The sequence below is a fragment of the Macaca nemestrina genome, chromosome 4 (genome assembly GCF_043159975.1).
Source record: "Macaca nemestrina isolate mMacNem1 chromosome 4, mMacNem.hap1, whole genome shotgun sequence".
In the NCBI taxonomy this organism is placed as follows: Eukaryota; Metazoa; Chordata; class Mammalia; order Primates; family Cercopithecidae; genus Macaca; species Macaca nemestrina.
Window position 1 is genome coordinate 120,889,164 of NC_092128.1, and position 20,413 is coordinate 120,909,576.

The 20,413-nt window shown below is 42.7% G+C and overlaps 1 protein-coding gene across 4 annotated transcripts in view; it reads right to left on the reverse strand.

Moving 5' to 3' along the window:
- The window catches only part of LOC105492377 (dopa decarboxylase), a 106,291-nt gene that overhangs the window by 38,928 nt on the left and 46,950 nt on the right, over positions 1 to 20,413 (reverse strand). For all 4 annotated transcript variants that reach the window (XM_011759432.2, XM_071095190.1, XM_011759433.2 and 1 more), the window contains exon 7: positions 3,743 to 3,809. In XM_011759432.2, coding sequence (XP_011757734.1) covers positions 3,743 to 3,809 — 67 coding nt within the window. The remainder of the gene's footprint in view (positions 1 to 3,742; positions 3,810 to 20,413) is intronic.

Sequence of the window (20,413 nt, forward strand, 5' to 3'; positions counted from 1 at the left end):
GAGGCGTGAGACTCTCAGGGGCACTAATTAGTCACAGTCCCAATCAGGAGGGCTCCACCGTGGTGACCTCATGGCCACTGGAAGGCCCCACCTCCAGTACCATCACCTTAGATTAGGATTTCAACAAATGGACTTTGGGGTGGACACAAACGTTCAGACTACAGCAAGCTTCAAATTTACACCTATCTTATGATGGGATCTGAGGTTCTTCTCAACCTTACCGCTGATCTGAGCTACAGGGATGGATATCCCATGATTACTGAGTGACTCCTCAAGGAGAAACTCTGTAAATCCTAAGGCCTTGTGCTCTTCCTGGCTCACTGCTGCATCCATCTAGGGTTATGCAAGCACCAGGTGAGACTGATTCTGGGGGAGGTGATGAGCCCCTAAGCCTCGGGTCAGGTCTACCCTGCTCTGTGACCTTTGGCCTCCCATGCCCTGGGGTGGATATCCATGTCCGCAGGACACACTTGACCTTGATCCAACCAAGGGCTTTCATCCTGATGAGCAGACTCAGTCAAAGCTTTGAAATGCCTTACGTCTTTTATCAGCAGTGACTTTGTGGAGGACTGTGTTCCCTCTAAGCTTGCAGTTGGCCTATAACTCCTGCAGAAGGGAACTTACAGACCCCCAAGGGAAGTGGACTCTGGAGGGCTTCTCTGGTTTCCATAGGGATGCATGGAGCTGTGGGCATGCCTCTGCATTCTGCGTCTCATATGTGATCCGCTAACAGCACACACTGCATAGCACGGCCCATCTAGGAACCAGGCAGACACAGAGACCTCGGCCAGAGCTTGAGCAGTTGCATGCACCAGAGGCACACCTAGCCCCGAGGCAAGGCTGCCTCAGTGGGGAGGGAAGAGACAGTCTCACACCCCTCCAGCTTCCTGCTGCCAGTGACTCTTTCCTTGTGAGACTTCCTGGGAACTTGAGGCAGACCTGGCTGCCCCTCCAGCTGCACATCCTCCTCCAGTTATGCTGGCACCTCAGGATGCAGCTTTGGCTGCCTGCCCTGTGCTATTCCCTTCCTCACTCCTTGAGATGGCCTCCCCAACTCAGCCCATACCCTCATCCTCAGTTTCCCCACTTCCCCACCAGCAACGTACTGACTTCAACTATCCACTTTTTGTATCTCATCTTCTTCTCAGTAAAACCTGCCAGACAACTGATCCATCCAAGTAGACCAATCTGAACACCCTCACTGGCAAATCATTTCAAATGCAATAAAAAGAAAATGTCTTTCCAAAGGCAGCAATTGGAAGAAAACCATCTTCTGATTTGTTTTCTTTGTCAGATGATGGTGGGGGAATAACTTATCTGAATTATGTTAGATTATTCCAATCATACTATAGAATAAGGTCAGCTCAGGCCCTTGGAACAGTCCCGCTTGGAGTTGGATAATGCTAAATATCTGGTGATAGGACAGGAGAGGGAAAGTAGGTAAAAAGGTGCTGACTTAATTGTTAAGGTACCACCAACAGTTAGTAATATACCACCATCAATAAAAATGGAATTGTTGGCTGGACACAGTGGCTCATGCCTGTAATTCCATCACTCTGGTAGGCTGAGGCAGGCACATAACCTGAGGTCAGGAGTTTGAGACCAGCCTAACCAATGTGGTGAAACCCCATCTCTAATAAAAATATAAAAATTAGCCAGGCGTGATGGTGTGTGCCTGTGATCCCAGCTACCTGGAAAACTGTGGCAGGAGAATCACTTGAACCCAGGAGGCAGATGTTGCAGTGAGTTGAGATTGCGCCACTGCACTCCAGCCTGAGCCACAGAGGAAGACTCCATCTCAAAAAAGAAAAAAGAAAAAGAAAAAAGGAAAAAAAGGAATTGTCAAAACTGACCTCCCCTATGCATTCTGCCAATGAATGAAAGGGTTTTGGCATTTACCCATGTCAGCTCCTTCTGCACAACCCCAAAAGCAACCTCAGTGTTTCAAACCAAACAAATCATAAATCAAGCTCTGTCCACAGCTTTCAGCCTCTGAGAAGAAGAGGGGGCCCCGAGACAGCAAGAAGGCCTGAGCTGGATCCATCCAGGGGACTGTGACTGGCAGGTGACACACGCTGGCTGTCATCTCCATGGTCCAGCGGGCAGCCTGCATTGGGCCCAGGGGACAGCAGGCCGTGTGGGCTCTGTCCGGCAGAAGACCTCAGCCCTTTAAATCCGATAGCCCTGGGGAATTACATCAGCCGGCTACTGGCCAGGACATTCAGTTCTTAGCCTGACATCTGAGTCAGAGGACTCCACGTTGCTTGGCTGAGCTGATGAAGGTTTGTAGCTGATGAGGCCAGCGCTGTGGCTGCAGTCCTGAGTCAGCCAGTTCTATCCCTTCTCCCCAGCCCGGGGCTGTGCACGACCACTTCCAGCCAGTTGTTCTTACAGCTGTGTGCCACACAGCATACACGGTGGAGCAAAACCCCGTGAGAGTGGGTAAGTCTATGCCACCCACCTCCCAGTAGTTCCCAGCACTGCCTTCCTTGCTGTGCAGCAATGCACTCCACCTTTGGGATGGTGCATTTTCCCTGCATTAATTCATTCTCTGAGTAATCCTGGGGGGAAATATTGTTATTTTATGAGCCCAAGTGGGGCTTTTCTCTTCACTTTACAGAGAGCATAAATGAAGCTCAGAATGTAAGATTCAGGGGTGGGTCCTGGGCTGGACCCTAGCTTCCTTGTCACCAATTCCATGTCCAGCTCACACAAGGGCACCTGCACCTTGAGCACCGGCCTTCCCCAGCTACTGACCCTAAGAGGGCAGGCCAACGCCCAGGAAAGGAGGGTCCACTCCTCTGAGTATGGACCATGGGTGACTCTTGGGTTAGGAGAGGTGAGAACTGTGCTTGGCTTATGCAGACTAAGGATGAAGCCAAATCCCTGGTAGCTGGCGTGGGATCTGGCACAGGCCACCGGTATGTGGTCTGAAGGCCCCACTTGGGCAGCTCCACTCACAGCCAAGTGGTCAGAACATTCCCATCCCAGAGGGACAGATAAAGGCGGAGCCCCTGAGCCAGTGTCCCTGCCCTACGAGGGTTCTTCTGTCCACAGAAGCAGCTTCAAGGCCTGCTGAGTTCCCAGAGCTACATGTCAAAGGTGAAACTCTAGAAACAGAGTTGCTCATTAACGTTCACCTTTTGAAAACACAGCATCCTAGTCTCAATGAGAAAACCTAAGATCTCTGAATGAGGGAGGGAGGAGGTGAGAGTGACCCAGGAAAACATCTGAAGCACAGATTATTCCTTGGCAAAATCCAGTTTCATTGTGTTGATTTGCTAAACTATCTTCGGCAATTTTCTTAACTGCATTTAGTAATTCCAAAAAAGGTGAAAAAGGGTTATACCAAATAATTAAATTCAAGCGTGGACGATTCCCAAATAAGGTGTATGCATGACCCACATATGAGGGTGGTTACTCTAAGATTTTGAAGAGTTTATTCTCCTCAACAGAGCCAACATAGCCTGCAATTTTACATAACTTTTATATTGCTTGGAATATTTTTTCTTACAAATAGTGTGTTGGTAGACCTAAGCCCAGCTTTTTCCAATTCGCCCAAATTCTGAGTTTATGGAATTCAAGCTAATGAGGTTTGTGTTATTATTGCAAATACAAGAAGAGCTAGGCAAACCATCGCAATATGAAGTTAGTGACAAGAAAGAGATCAACGAGGAGGGTTTGCTAAATTCCCCGTATACAGAGAACATTTTCCAAAAAGAAAATGGAATCAGATACTTACAGATAGGACCGACTTCTAAGAGATTGTCAAAGGAGCAGCACGTTGTGGTCCCCAGGGTGGCAACCACCTAGAGGGTAAAAAGCAGACAACCTTTTATCCCCCAGGTGCCAGTCACCACTGTAACCTCCACACAAGCAACCATTGCCCCATGGTCCAACCCAAGGCCATGAGCCAAGATCCCAATGAATGTCTGCTACGTGGAAACGTAAGGCCATGGATACACATTGAATCTTTGGGTGAAAGCATCACAGCAGGTTTAGAGAAACAGATCTGCAGACAGAAAACTAAGCTCTGAGGTTAGAAACCGGGAAGTTGCAAAAAGATTTTCCAGGGTGCCTTGGGGCAGAAATGAAGCATTCTAGCATCTGAACAATGATACCTATATTCTACCTTATTATATATACATGTATGTGTGTATATTTTAGTTAAATTTTAATTAACGTTCTATGTAACATTAGTGTAACTATGTTCTTATATTCCATATATGCATTTTAATTTAATTATAATCTAATTAAATTATAATTAAAATATACACAAGCATATTTATTTTATTTTCTCTATATATGTGTGTGTGTATATATATACACATATAGAGAAAGTAAGAACATAGTTACTACTATGGAGCAGAAGCCTGGGTTTTTTCCTAGTTTGGGGTGTATGTGTGTGTGTCTGTGTGTGCGTGTGCATACACACATGTGCAATGCACAGAGCAGAGCAAGCGCAGTAGAGATGAGGCTCCCTCCAGCAGGGCCCAGATTGCCCAAGGCGCTCGTGGAATGCCTCTTTCAGAATAGCCTTTGGCATCAGTTAAGAGTCACACTAGGATTTTGAGCAAGAGTATCATTTACCAGCTTTAATCCTCTGCCTTTCTCTTTCTGAATGATACTGTTCCCAAAGATTAATTGAACCCTCAGGAGGTCATGAGAAAACACTGCTGACATTGAAAATAATTTTAAAAGGGATGTTCTGAGAAAGCATTGAGTGCTGTCAGTCACACAACTCAGAAAATGCAGGCTAGGAGTCACTGTGGCCTCTCCCGACCTCTGAGGACCTTGTGGTGCCACGATCACACTGGCACAGCCTGATTGTGTTGTACCCACACACGTGTCTGTCTCTCCCTCCAGACCCATGGTGCTCCCAAAATCAGGGACCCTGTCATTGTTTTGTGTTGGGCTGAGCATTTGCACGTTGCTGGACATTGCATAGATGCTGAAACCTATTGCTGAGTTCAAACAGCTCTCTCCAATGGATCGAAACGCACATTATGTTTACAAAACCAAAGGGCCCAATTGATTTATGGATGTCATGTAGTCTAGATAATGAAATTTCTCTTCAGATGCGACAAAAGTGTGGAATAGAATTAAATTTGTGTGACCTTGATTGAGCCCCCTGTAAAGTCTTAGCAATGCCGTGTGTCCTGAGGATAAAAACAGAGAAGTCAGAAACTTGTATGTGAGAACCCCAGTTGGAGACCTTTCTGGTTCCATTTCACCTATGACTGCTTGCTTTTCACCTGGAAACCAACTTTTCCTCTTAGAGAGACAAAGTGTTCATGCCCAGGTAGCATGGAGTCAGCCTGTGGAAGGTTCATCTCAACGGCCTTGCCCTGCTTCTCTCACAGGTGGTTGGTCTGGACAAGGTACTTCTCAGACAGAGCGATGACTGCTCAGGGACCAAAGTTTTCCATGCCAAATCCCGGGGCGTGGGCCCAAAACAGGTCCTGGCTGGACTCTGGAAGGGCTCTCTGTGTCATTGAGCTATGCCCAAGGGAGTCAGTCCCCCAAGGGGCTACCCTCGGGCACAGCAGGGCAGTCTGTTTAAATGTAGGCTTTCTTCTTGTTCAGGATGGTGAGTCCAACAAGTCAGGAGATGACTGCCATTAAAAACAGCTTGTTCCTCACAGTCCCCAAGGGGAGGGGGATATGGGGAAGCATCAGGGTCAGTTGGGCGGCAGAGGGATGGAGGAAAAACAGCAGCGAGAGCCTGTGTTGTGGTTTCCACAGGAAGAACCAGGCAGGGCAAGGGTGAGCAGGATTAGGATCAGTTGGTTTGAATAATTTCAGTGGGCTCTGGGGTCGCATTTGGTCTGTTCCAGGTCACATTTGGAGCAGGGACTGTCCCTAGCTGTCTGGTACCTAGGCCTTAAGTGTTCAGGGCAGGAGGATAGTGGCCCAGAGTGTGAGAGCCCCACAGGGGAGGTGGTGGGGTAGGGGCTCTGTACTGATGATTTTGCATTTGAAAGGTGAACTTGCAAGTGAGTCTTTTAAGAGCTCTAGGAACCCCGTCTCCCTGAGAAGCGCAGACCCTCCAGGGTCAGCAAGACTCAAAGGTGTCACAGCATCAGAAGCACAGATAGGAAAAAGGCACAGTGAATACAGATAGTTAAACTACGTGTGTGGGGCACAGAGCCCTGGATTGGAGGCCCAACTCCATGTCACATTGGCATCTGGCTGGGCTTTATTTTTCTTACCTACAATGCAACATATTGCACTTACAGACCTGCCTGGTCTATCAGGTGCCAACGGGCTAACATCTTGCATACCTTAATGTTTCTCCTGGTGCTGTCAGCCTCCTTTCTTAACCTCTGGATGTCCCCTCCTCATGTTAAGCATCAAGAATTCTCCACATTCGTTTCATTTTGGCAAGATGAGTCATTTAGTGGGAACTGAAGTCAGTGTGTTGTTTTTCTCTGCTATTTGCAATTTCATCTTGACATATAATTGAATGTTAAAGCACTTTGTCTAAGACACCTGGCTACTCAGTTGGTAGAGCATGAGAGTCTTAGAATGCCTTATCTTTGTCCTTAAGAGAATAGCAAAAAAACAAAGAATGACTTAACAATATTAACATTGCTTGAAACTTATTTTCTCAACTCCCAGAGTCATATCTTAGAAATGACATATCTCTAGTTTGGCAATTCATTCTGTTTCACCTGACTTTCTTCAGTTAAACACTAAACTAAAGGCAATAACTTTTTTTTTTTTTTTTTTTTTTTGAGATGGAGTCTTATCTCAGCTCACTGCAACCTCTACCTCCTGGGTTTAAGTGATTCTCCTGCCTCAGTCTCCTGAGTAGCTGGGATTACAGGCACCACACCCAGCTAATTTTTTGTATTTTTAGTAGAGACAGGGTTTCACCATGTTGGCCAGGCTGGTCTCTAACTTCTGACCTCAGGTGATCCACCCGCCTCGGCCTCCCAAAGTGTTGGGATAACAGTCATAAGCCACCATGTTCAGCCAATAACTTCTATTATTAAAATTAATATGTTAAGTGTGCCCTTATTAAAATTATTTTCTCTCTATTAATGTGTGCATAGAAGAGCATCTAGAATGATGTTCATCAAACAGTAATACTGCATCTCTCTTAAGATTTTGGTGAAAATAAACCTTTATTCTTAGATTATTCTGTAATTACTGATATTTTTTGGGTCTGAGTATGAAACATCTTTGTAGAAACAATAAAACTTTGCCTTGTCCTGGCAGTGGCCTAGGTTGAGACTAGGGGCGATGTTCTTTGTGGCTAATTCTGCAGCAAGCCTGATGCTGAGAGCATTTCCTGTATGATATTTAATTGCCACCACCTTATGAGTTAGATATGTTCATGATTCCCATTTTACAGTTGACTTATGTGAGGCTCCAAGAGGTAGGTAATTGTCCCAGGACAACCAGATAGGCAGGAGCAGACCAAATGTGACCCCAGGCTTGGTTAGCTCTTGTTGTCCTGCTACATGCTGGGCAAACAGGACCCCTGGGACACCTGAACATCAGTTAACGAGCTCAGCACCCTGGGCCATGCCAGAGGCCCCTCCAACAAACCCAACCACTTTGCTATGGTAAGGAGGAGGCCTGGGGGCTGCAAGGACAGTGTTCTAAGTGGCTTGTCTACGTGGGGCTGAGCTACAAGTCAGCCTGTCCTAATTCTCAGAAGCCACTTTAAAGCCAGCACCTGCTCCGCTCCAGGCTCTGATTACCCCGGCTCAGCATTGCTCAATGACGCTAACCTGATTCCAGTCGCTCTGCAGAGGCATAATCACATTTGTGCAGGGGGAAGGAGGGGTAGGGGCCAGTGCAGGCCTCCATCTCAAAGAGCTCGTGGTCTTCCTGCGGTGGCAGAGCCCGGTATGACCTCCTGTTCTGCATCCTTGCCCCTTCGACCAGCCCGCTCTGCTCACGTAAGTGCCTCGCAGGCATCGCCCTCTGTGGCCCGACCTTATCAAGCTGGCTCATTAGGGAAGCAAGCTGTCCTGAGAAACAAGGGGAAACTATTACAAGCCCCAAGCTTGTTCATGGAAGGGCAATGATTCAGCTTTTCTGGTTCAAACCCTGCCAAATGTGCCCCTTGCCCTCAGCAGCGAGTCTTGAATTTTAAGGGATCCACAGCCCCTTTGAGAATATAATGAAGACCATGTGGCTACATCTCAGAAGGACGCATATAGTCATTATGCACATGCCCAGTTATAACCACAAGGGCACAGCTGGGCAGTGAGACAAGGCTCAGGCTCCGACCCCTCTCCTATGTGGGCCTGAACTCTCTCGGGCTTTACAATCCTTTGGCTGCCAGTTAAAGACAACAAACAAGTTGCATTTCCTGGAATGTCCGGTACCCGTCTACATCTCTGTACACTGCAGCCTTCTTCCCTCCAACAAGAAAGGCACCATGTCCAGGAGCACCTGCCTCGATATCCCCTGACACAGCTCCTGTGTTCTCTCTCAGCAACAGGCTTTCCAAATCCCCTCTAGGAAGTTTATTTACGCCCTCTACCATGTATATATACATCATTCTCATCAAATGGAGTGGAGATGGGAACCCACCTGTCTTCCCCACCACGAACCATGCCATGAGGAAAGGGACTATGGCTCACCACACACCTCCAGGGCTGGTACGGTGCCGGTGCATGGGGCAGTCGACAGGAAAAAAGTGATTCTCTTCTCTGATCTGATACCTACAATTGGCCCACATCTGTGGCTTCTGTCAGCAGAATGTTCTGAATTTTGGTCTTTAGGGCAAAATTCCAAAAGAGGCATATTAATTTGGTCCTTCCATCTTCCTCAAGGAAAATAAAATTTGATTTTGTTTCTCTCAATGAAATGTGTAGTCTTCTCTTCCGTGCTTCTGCCTCCTCTACCAGCTCCTTCACGTGCACAGATCAATCTCTCTCTCAGCATGTCTCCCTCGGCCCAACTTGCTCCGGCAACTGCACTATTTACTCCTCTTTCCTTCACAGGCAAACTTCTTTAGAAAGGAATCCCTTCCCACATTTTTCATTTCCTCGTTTGCCCAGTGGAATCTGAATTTCACCCACGGACACTCTAGTAAATAAATTCCTAAGAAAATCGTAAATTACTTCCTCTTAGCAAATGAATGAATGAATGAATGAGTTATCTCTTAGTGCCTGTATTACTTGGCACCTCCTGCAATTTCATCATTACATTTCTTTCAGTAGAAGTCACTATTTCAACATATTTTTATGTTTAATAACTTTTTATAAAGAAACTTTTGGCATAAATTGGTACAATGTTTTTGAAGGAGAATGTGATAGTGTGTATCAAAAGTCTTGAGATTAAAAAAAAATATCTTTCATTAAGTAATTTCAGTGCTACAAATTGTCCCCAAGAAATTCTGGTAAGTAAATTTACTTATTTACTTATCTTACTTATATAAGATACTTACTTATCTTTTTTTTGTTTTGTTTTGTTTTTTTGAGATGGAGTCTCCCTCTGTTGCCCAGGCTGGAGTGAATTGGCCCCATCTCAGCTCACTGCAAGCTTTGCCTCCCGGGTTCAGGCCATTCTCTCACCTCAGCCTCCCAAGTAGCTGGGACTACAGGCAACTACCACCATGCCCAGCTAATTTTGTTTTTCTATTTTTAGTAGAGACGGGGTTTCACCGTGTTAGCCAGGATGGTCTCGATCTCCTGACCTCGTGATCTGTCCGCCTCAGCCTCCCAAAGTGCTGGGATTACAGGCGTGAGCCACCACACCCGGCCACTTATGTATCTTACTTATTTATTTTGTTTACATAAGTTATTATAGATAAGTAAATAAGCAAATGAATAAAATTTTTAAGTGCACCAATTACTACAAGAAAGAATGTAAGTAGGCCAGATGCTGTGGCTCACGCCTATAATCCCAGCACTTTGGGAGGCCAAGGCCGGCAGATTACTTGAGTTCAAGACCAGCCTAACCAACATGGTGAAACCTCATCTCTACTAAAAATACAAAAATTAGCTGGGTGTGGTGGTGTATGTGTGTAATCCCAGCTACTTGGAAGGCTGAGGCAGGAGAATCACTTGAACCTAAGTAGCAGAGGTTGCAGTGAGCTGAGATCACACCACAGCACTCCAGCCTGGATGACAGAGTGAGACTCCATCTCAAAAAAAAAAAAAAAAAAACAGAGAAAGAATGTAAGTAAGATAAAAAACTCAACTGTTTAACACTAGCTTATTGCTAGGATATATACACATAGATATACACATACATATATAATAAATAATATATGATTTATTTAATAGGAATTCATAAAATATGAATTTTATGAATACATTAAATACATATACACACATATATGTATATATGTGAATTCCTATTAAATAAATTACATTTATTTATATTATATGTATGTGTGTATGTATATGTATACATGAGAGAGATAGCTGAGGAAGATAGAGATATAGTAGAGTACTACGCAACTTTTTAACAAAATTACACCTTTATATAATACATAATGACCTGAAAAAATGCTTGTCATGTTTGATGTAAAGAAAGAAAATCTGACCAGGCATGGTGGCTCATGCCTGTAACCTCAACACTTTGGGAGGCCAAGGCGGATGGATCACTTGAAGTCAGGATTTTGAGACCAGCCTGGTCAACATGATGAAACCTTGTCTTCACTAAAAAGACAAAAACTAGCCAGGTTTGGTGGCACATGCCGGTAATCCCAGCTACTCGGGAGGCTGAGGCAGGAGAATCGCTTGAGTCTGGGAGGCAGGGGTTGCAGTGAGCCAAGATTATGCCACTGCACTCCAGCCTGGGCAACAGAGTGAGACTCTGTCTCAAAAAACAAAAAAAAAAGAAAATTACAAATCAGTACATACAATGAATATATAAATAAATATATATAAATGTGTGCAGAGGAAAAAAGGCTAAAGGAAAATTAAAATGTTAAACATGCCTTTCCTTTAACTTTTATTTGACTTTTTATACGCTCCTATAATTATTATTTTATTTTTTTGAGACAGAGTCTCACTCTGTCACCCAGGCTGGAGTGCAATGGTGCAATCTTGGCTCACCACAACTTCTGCCTCCCAGGTTCAAGCGATCCTCCTGCCTCAGCCTCCTGAGTAGCTAGGATTACAGGTGCCTGATATCACACTTGGGTAATTTTTGTATATTTAGTACAGACAGGATTTTACCACATTAGTCAGGCTGGTCTCGAACTCCTGACCTGTGACCTGCTTGCTTGGGCCTCCCAAACTCCTGGGATTACAGGCATGAGCCACCATGCCCGGCTGATTAGAAAATTTTGCAAGGTGATTACTACTTAAAATAAAAACAAAAAAAATGATACGATAGTTAAAGAAAAAGGGAACTTCTTTTTAGTGATACACCCAGTGTTGTAATTTGCATTTCAAGTATGATGACTAGCTCGTAGCAAACTAATAGTTCTAGACAAGCACCTGAAAAATTCAAAACACATCCATGTGAAGGCATGGAAGAGCTTTAGAGACACCCAACAGTTAAAGAGCCAAGATCCAAGAGAAAAGGGAAACTCCACGGTGAGTCCGATATTCTGCTCACTGCTTTCCCAAGGGCCAGTACTGATCCTTAAGCTTCCAAGTGCTGAGAGCCTTCCATGTGAGGCAGAGAGCCCTGTGTAGAGGCTGAGAAGCCAGCACGGATTTTAAGAACCAGAGAGAAAGTAGAACCTTATCTACAAAGAAGCAACGTTAAGAATTGCATCAGGTTCTTTTTAAAAATTATGCAAGCAAGGAGAGAATGGAGCAAAATATTTGAAGGGTTGAAAGTAAAGGACTACCAACTTAAAATCCTATACCCTTTAAAAAATGAAGGAGAAACAAAAGCTTTTCAGACAAACAAAAATTAAGGAAGCTTGTCAGCAGTAGATCTGACTTGCAACAAATGTTAAGAAAAATTATTCAGAAGGAAGGAAAATGATAGAGGTCAGAAACCTGGATTTAGATAAAGGAAGAACATTATAGAAGGAACTCATGAAGATCAAATAAAATCTTTTATTTTTCTTCTTCTTAATTGATCTCTAAAAGACAACAGTTTTTTTCAAAATAAGAGTGAAATGTAATCAGTGATTGTAGCTTATGGATAAGTGAAATGTGTATAAGCAACGTTACTGACAGAATGACAGGAGGGAGGAAAGGGAATATTCTGTTATAAGGTATTTTTACTAGCCATGAAGTGGTGTAGAATTGTTTGAAAGAGGACATGGACGATGTCCCCTTTACTAGATGAATGTAGTAAATGTGTACTACCAACTCAAAGGCAGCCACTGAGAAAAGCTTAAAAAAGAAGAAAAATTGGGCCTGGCGTGGTGGCTCATGCCTGTAATCTCAACACTTTGGGAGGCCGAGGCAGGCAGATCACAAGGTCAGGAGACTGAGACCATCTTGGCTAACACAGTGAAACCCCGTCTCTACTAAAAATACAAAAATTAACCAGGCATGGTGGCACATGCCTGTGGTCCCAGCTACTTGGGAGGCTGAGACAGGAGAATTGCTTAAACCTGGGAGGCAGAGGTTGCAGTGAGCTGAGATCATGCCACTGCACTCCAGCCTGGGTAACAGAGCAAGACTCCATCTCAAAAAGAAAAAAAAGGAAAATATTGATTCATATACTAAGAGAGAAGAAAAGATGGAATTCTATAAAATGCTCAGTTAAAACAAGAGAAGGCAAAGAATAGAAGACCAAAAATGAAACAAAGAATAAGAGCAGCAAATAGAAAAAGGTAATAAATATTGTAGATATTTATCCAACTACATCAATAATTATTTTAAATGTAAATGATCTAATTGCACTAATTAAAAAGGGTAATGGGTGCACCAAAATCTCATAAATCACCACTACAGAACTTATCCACATAACCAAATACCACCTATTCCATGAAAACCTACTGAAATACAAAATTAAAATTAAAATAATTAAAAATAAAATAAAGCACACAGACTGTCAGGATGGATAAGAAAACAAGACCCAACTATATTTTGTGTATAAAAAATGCACTTTAAATGTCAAGATACAGAGTAAAGGTATAGCGATGTAGAACAATATACCATGCTAACTCTAATGAAAATAAAGCTGGAATAGCTATATTAATTTAGACAAAGTGGATCAAGAAAATTATTAAAGAAAATTGTCAGGGATAAAAAAGAGCATTACAGATACAGGGTAAAGAGGGGATTAAGGAGTAGGAAGCACCAGGAAATCTGTCTCCCAGCTAAACAAAATTTTACCTATTGGCAGAATCTGTTTGATGCAATTATTTTATTATTTTGAAACTCCGGGGTCTGTTGAAGGCTTGCAACTTCAATATAAGTGTTGGACAGTAAAATGCAGTTAATTTCGGTCAATTTTAGCTCTAGCATGGTAGTACCTACCCATCCACCACCTCCAGGCCCATGGCACATAACTGAACATGTGTCCCTGAAGCAGCTTGCACAGAGCTTGCAAGAGCCAAGGTGAGAAAAAGGAAACTGTCCTCCAAATGTTGGGAATCTGCACTTTGATTGTTGATTGCTGATCCCAGTCACAGGTGCAAAGAGGTGGTGGCCATTGTTGTACACCCTGCCCATTGCTGCAAGACCCACCTTATCCAACTGAAGTGACTTCTGGGGGATAAAAAGGGTCAGTGCCTTCTCTCCTCCTTATTTTCCTCTTTTCCCTTTTTAAGGATACAGACAGTGTGAAGACTTGGATATTCAAAGACTAACACCTATGTAGGGGAAATTAGAAAGTCATCACATATAACCAGAAAAGACACAGGCTCAGAAAATAACTGAAAGGGCCTTACATTTACACCTAAGGCCAATCATCATGGCATATGGGAGGCAGGACTAGATTGCAGCACTGGACAGAGCAGCGTGTGGAGGCCCACATTTGTGAATTTTAGCTCCAGGTCGACTGCAAGAACAAGCCAGCAATCCTGAGAGGACCCACAGACCCTGTGAGGGAAGTGAACTGCTCCTGCAGGTCTCAAGAGACACCCTAAATACTGTGAGTGCCCCACCTGCAGAAGTGGGAACACACACCCCCACTGCAGAAAGTGAAAGTCTGCAGGAGAAGTTTCTGACTTTACCTGGATCTGAGTCAATTTAGAGAGACAAGCGAAATACAGGGGTAGAGGAAGCAGCAGAAAGCCCTGGGAACTCACTGGGTTCCCAAGCAGGTCATTCCTGCTGGCACCACAGGGATCCACTGGGAGAGCAGTCAGAGGAGCAGGGGGTAAAACTTCACAGGGAGAAGGAAATCTCCAGGTGAACATTGTAACAGTTTGAATGGATAAGAAGCCTCCTGGCCAGACCTCGGGGGTTGGTGTAAATCCAGTGTGCAGACTCCAGAGGGAAGGGAAAAACCAAGTCCTTTTCTTTCATAGCTGGGAAGTAGGTAGCCTAGGGCAAGTTTTCAAGCCCCTCTCGGCCACCGCCCAGAAACAGACTTGGTGCTATTGGTGGGGACATGGTGGGAGGGAGGCAGGCCCTTCGGTTTGTGTGGGAGCTGGGTGAGGTCTGTGACTGCTGGTTTTCCCCCACTTCTCTGACAACCTGCATGACTCAGCAGAGGCAGCCATAATCCTCCTAGCTACACAACTCCAGTGATCTGGGAATCTCACCCCCTTCCCCATAGCAGCCACAGCAAGACCCACCCAAGGAAAGGCTGAGCCCAGACACACCTAACCCCGCCCCCACCTGGTGATCAGTCCCTACCCACCCCGGTAGTGAAAGACAAAGGGCATATAATCTTGGGAGTTCTAGGGCCCTGCCCACCACTGGTCCCTCTCCATACTACTATAGCTGATGCTCTCTGGAAAGCACTACCTCCTGGCAAAAGGCCAACCAGCACAAAATCAGAGCATTAAACCACCAAAGCTAAGAACCCTTACAGAGCCCATTGTACTCCCTCCCCAGCTCACCTCCACCAGAACAGGTACTGGTATCCATGGCTGAGAGACCCATAAATAGTTCACACCAAAGTACTCTGTGCAGACAACCTCTAGTACCAGCCCAGAGCTGGGTAGACTGCCTGGGTGGCTAGACCCAGAAGAGAGACAACAATCACTGCAGTTCAGCTCACAGTAAGCCACATCCATAGGAAAAGGGGGAGAGTACTGCATCAAGGGAACACCCTGTGGGACAAAAGAATCTGAACAACAATCTTCAGCCCTAGATATTCCCTCTGACAGAGCCTACCCGAATGAGAAGGAACCAGGAAACCAACCCTGGTAATATGACAACACAAGGCTCTTCGACACCGCCCAAAAATCACACTAGTTCACCAGCAATGGATCCAAACCAAGAAAAAATCCTTGATTTACCTGCAAAATAATTCAGGAGGTTAGTTATTAAGCTAATCAGGGAAGCACCAGAGAAAGGCAAAGCCCAATGCAAGAAAATCCAAACAACGATACAAGAAGTAAGGGGAGAAATATTTAAAGAAAAAGATGCAAAAGAAAAAACAATCAAAACTTCAGGAAACTTTGGACACACTTTTAGAAATGTGGAATGCTGTGGAAAGTCTCAGCAATAGAATTGAACAAGTAAAAGAAAGAAATTCAGAGCTTGAAACTTTGGACACACTTTTAGAAATGTAGAATGCTCTGGAAAGTCTCAGCAATAGAATTGAACAAATAGAAGAAAGAAATTCAGAGCTCGAAGACAAGATCTTTGAATTAACCCAATCCAACAAAGATAAAGAAAAAAGAATAAGAAAACATGAACAAAACCTCCAAGAAGTCTGGGATTATGTTAAACCTAAGAATAATCGGTGTTCCTGAAGAAGAGAATTCTGAAAGCCTGGAAAACATATTTGGGGGAATCATTGAGGAAAACTTCCCTGGCCTTGCTAGGGACCTAGACATCCAAACACAAGAAGCACAAACAACACCTAGGAAATTCATGGCAAAACGATCTTCACCTAGGCACATCAGATTATCCAAAGTTACAATGAAAGAAAGAATCTTTAGAGCTGTGAGACAGAAGCACCAGGTTACCTACAAAGAAAACCTATCAGATTAACAGCAGATTTCTCAGCAGAAACCCTACAAACCAGAAGGGATTGGGACCCTATCTTTAGCTTCCTCAAACAAAACAATTTTCAGCCAAGAATTTTGTATGCAATTAAACTAAGCATCATATATGAAGGAAAGATACAGTCCTTTTCAGACAAACAAATGCTGAGATAATTCACCATTAACAAGCCACCACTATAAGAACTGCTAAAAGAAGCCCTAAATCTTAAAACAAATCCTGGAAACACATCAAAATAGAACCTCTTTAAAACATAAATCACACAGGACCTATAAAGCAAAAATATAAGTTAAAAAGCAAAAACAAAATCAAACAAACAAAAAAAGGACACAGGCAACAAAGAGCATGATGAATGCAAGGGTACTTCATATTTCAATACCAAAATTGAATGTAAATGGCCTAAATGCTCCACCTACAAGATACAGATCCACAGAATGAATAATAACTCACCAACCAACTATCTGCTGCCTTCAGGAGATTCACCTAACACATAAGGACTCGCATAAACTTAAGGGGTGGAAAAAGGCATTTCATGCAAATGGACGCTAAAAGTGAGCAGGGGTAGCTATTCTTATATCAGACAAAACAAACTTTAAAGCAACAGCAGTTAAAAGAGACAAAGAGGGACATTATATAATGGTAAAAGGCATTGTCCAACAGGAAAATATTACAATCCTAAATATATATGCACCTAACACTGGAGTTCCCAAATTTATCAAACAATTACTACTAGACCTAAGAAATGAGATAGACAGCAACACAATAATAGTGGGAAACTTCAATATTCCACTGACAGCACTAGACAGGTCATCAAGACAGAAAGTCAACAAAGAAACAATGGATTTAAACTATATCCTGGAACAAATGAACTTAACAGGTATATACAGAATATTTCATCCAACAACTGCAGAATATACATTCTGTTCAACAGCGTGTGGAACTTTCTCCAAGATAGACCATATGATAGACCATAAAACAAACATCAGTAAATTTAAGAAAACTGAAATTATATCAGGCACTCTCTCAGACCACAGTGGAATAAAACTGGAAATAATCTCCAAGAGGAACTTTCAAACCCATGCAAATACATGGAAATTAAATAAACTGCTCCTGAATGAGCACTGAGTCAAAAACGAAATCAAGATGGAAATTAAAAAATTCTTCAAACAGAACAACAGTAACGACACAACCTACCAAAACCTCTGGGATATAGCAAAGGGGATGCTAAGAGGAAAATTCATAGCCCTAAATGCCTACATCAAAAAGACTGAAAGAGCACAAACTGACATTCTAAGGACACACCTCAAGGAACTAGAGAAACAAGAAAAAAAAATCAAACCAAAACTCAGCAGAAGAAAGGAAATAACCAAGATCAGAGCAGAGCTAAATGAAATTGAAACAAAAAAAAATTACAAAAGATAAATGAAACAAAAAGCTGAATTTTTGAAAAGTTAAATAAAATTGATAGATCATTAGCAATATTAACCAAGAAAGGAAGAGAGAGAATCAAAATAACCTCATTAAGAAATGAAACAGGCCTGTAATCCCAGCACTTTGGGAGGCCGAGGCGGGCAGATCACAAGGTCAGGAGATCTAGACCACGGTGAAACCCCGTCTCTACTAAAAATACAAAAAATTAGCCAGGAGCGGTGGCGGGTGCCTGTAGTCCCAGCTACTCAGGAGGCTGAGGCAGGAGAATAGCGTGATTCCGGGAGGCGGAGCTTGCAGTGAGCCGAGATCGTGCCACTGCATTCCTGCCAGGGGAACAGAGGGAGACTCCGTCTCAAAAAAAAAAAAAAAAAAAAAAAAAGACATGAAACAGGAGATATTACAATGGATACAACTGAAATACAAAAGATCATTCAAGGCTACTATGAGCACATTTATGCACATAAACTCGAAAACCCTGATGACATGGAGAAATTCCTGGAAAAATACAACCCTCCTAGCTTAAATCAGGAAGAATTAGATACCCTGACAGACCAATAACAAGCAGTGAGATTGAAATGGTAATTTTAAAATTACCAACAAAAAAGTCCAAGACAAGATGGATTCTCAGCAGAATTCTACCAGACATTCAAAGAAGAATTGGTACAAATCCTTTTGGCACTATTTCAGAAGATAAAGAAAGAACCCTCCCTAATTCATTCTATGGAGCCAGCATTACCCTAACACCAAAACCAGGAAAGAACATAAACCAAAAACAAAAACTACAGACAGATATCCTTGATGAACATAAATGCTAAACTCCTTAATAAAATAATAGCTAACCAAATCCAACAACATATCAAAAAGATAATCCACCATGATCAAGTGGGTTTCACACCAGGGATGCAGGGATGGTTTAACATATGCAAGTAAATAAATGTGGTACACCACAGAAAGAGAATTAAAAACAAAAATCACATGATCATCTCAATAGATGCAGATGCAGAAAAAGCATCTGACAAAATCCAGCATTCCTTTATGATTAAAACTTCTAGCAAAATTGGCATACAAGGGACATAGCTTAATATAATAAAAGCCATCTATGACAAACCCACAGTCAATATAATACTGAATGGCGAAAAGTTGAAAGCATTACCTCTGAGAACTGGAACAAGACAAGGATACCCACTCTCACCTCTTCTCTTCAACGTAGTACTGGAAATCCTAGCCAGAGCAATCAGACAAGAGAAAGAAATAAAGGGCATCCAAATCAGTAAAGAGGAAGTCAGACTGTCACTGTTTGCTGCCAATATGATCATTTGTCTTGAAAATCCTAAAGACTCCTCCAGATAGCTCCTAGAACTGATAAAAGAATTCATCAAAGTTTCTGGATGCAAGATTAATGTATACAAATCGGTAGCTCTTCTATACACCAACAGTGACCAGAGAATCAAATCAAGAACCCTTTTATAATAGCTGAAAAAAAAAAAAAAAAAAAAACCTTAGGAATATACCTAACCAAGGAGTTGAAAGACCGCTACCAGGAGAACTACCAAACATTGCTGAAAGAAATCATAGATGACAGAAACAAATGGAAACACATTCCATGCTCATTAATGGGTAGAATCAATATTGTGAAAATGATCATACTGCCAAAAGCAATCTACAAATGCAGTGTAATCCCCATCAAAATACCACCATCAGTCCTAACAGAATTAGAAAAAAAAATTCTAAAATTCATATGGAACCAAAAAAGAGCCAGCATAGCCAAAGCAAGACTAAGCAAAAAGAACAAACCTGGAGGCATCACACTACCTTATTTCAAACTATACTATAAGGCCATAGTCACCAAAAGAGCATGGTACTGGTATAAAAATAGGCACATAGAGCAATGGAACAGAATAGAGAACCCAGAAATAAATCCAAATACTTACAGCCAACTGATCTTCAACAAAGCAAACAAAAACATAAAGTAGGGGAAAGGACACCCTTTTCAACAAATGCTGCTAGGATAATTGGCTAGCTACATGTAGGAATATGAAACTGGATCATAATCTCTCACCTTACACAAAAATCAACTCAGGATGGATTAAGGACTTAAACCTAAGATCTGAAACTATAAAAATTCTAGAAGATAACATTGGAAAAACCCTTCTAGACATTGGCTTAGGCAAGGATTTCATGACCAAGAACCCAAAAGCAAATGCAATAAAAACAAAGATAAATGGCTGGGATCTAATTAAACTAAAGAGCATTTGCATGGCAAAAGGAACAGTCAGTAGGGTAAACAGACGACCCACAGAGTGGGAGGAAATCTTCACAATCTATACATTTGACAAAGGACTAATATGTAGAACCCACAAGGAGCTCAGACAAATCAGTAACATGAAAACAAACAATCCCATCAAAAAGTGGGCTAAGGACATGAATAGACAATTCTCAAAAGAAGATATACAAATGGCCAACAAACAAAAAAAATGCTGAACATCACTAATGATCAGGGAAATGCCAATCAAAACCACAATGCAATACCACCTTACTCCTACAAGAATAGCCATAATAAAAAAATCAAAAACTGTAGGTGTTGGCATGGATGTGGTGATCCAGGAACACTTCTACACTGCTGGTGGGAATGTAAACTAGTATAGCCACTATGGAAATCTGTGCAGAGATTCCTAAAAGAACTAAAAGTAGAACTACCATTTGATCTAGGAATCCCACTACTGGGTATCTACCCAGAGGAAAATAAGTCATTATTGGAAAGAGATACTTGCACATGCATATTTATAGCAGCACATTTCACAATTGCAAAATCGTGGAACCAACCAAATGCCCATCAATCAACGAGTAAATAAAGAAACTGTGGTATATATACATACAATGGAATACTACTCAGCCATAAAAAGGAAAGAATTAACAGCATTTGCAATTACCTGGATAAGATTGGAGACATTCTAAGTGGAGTAGCTCAG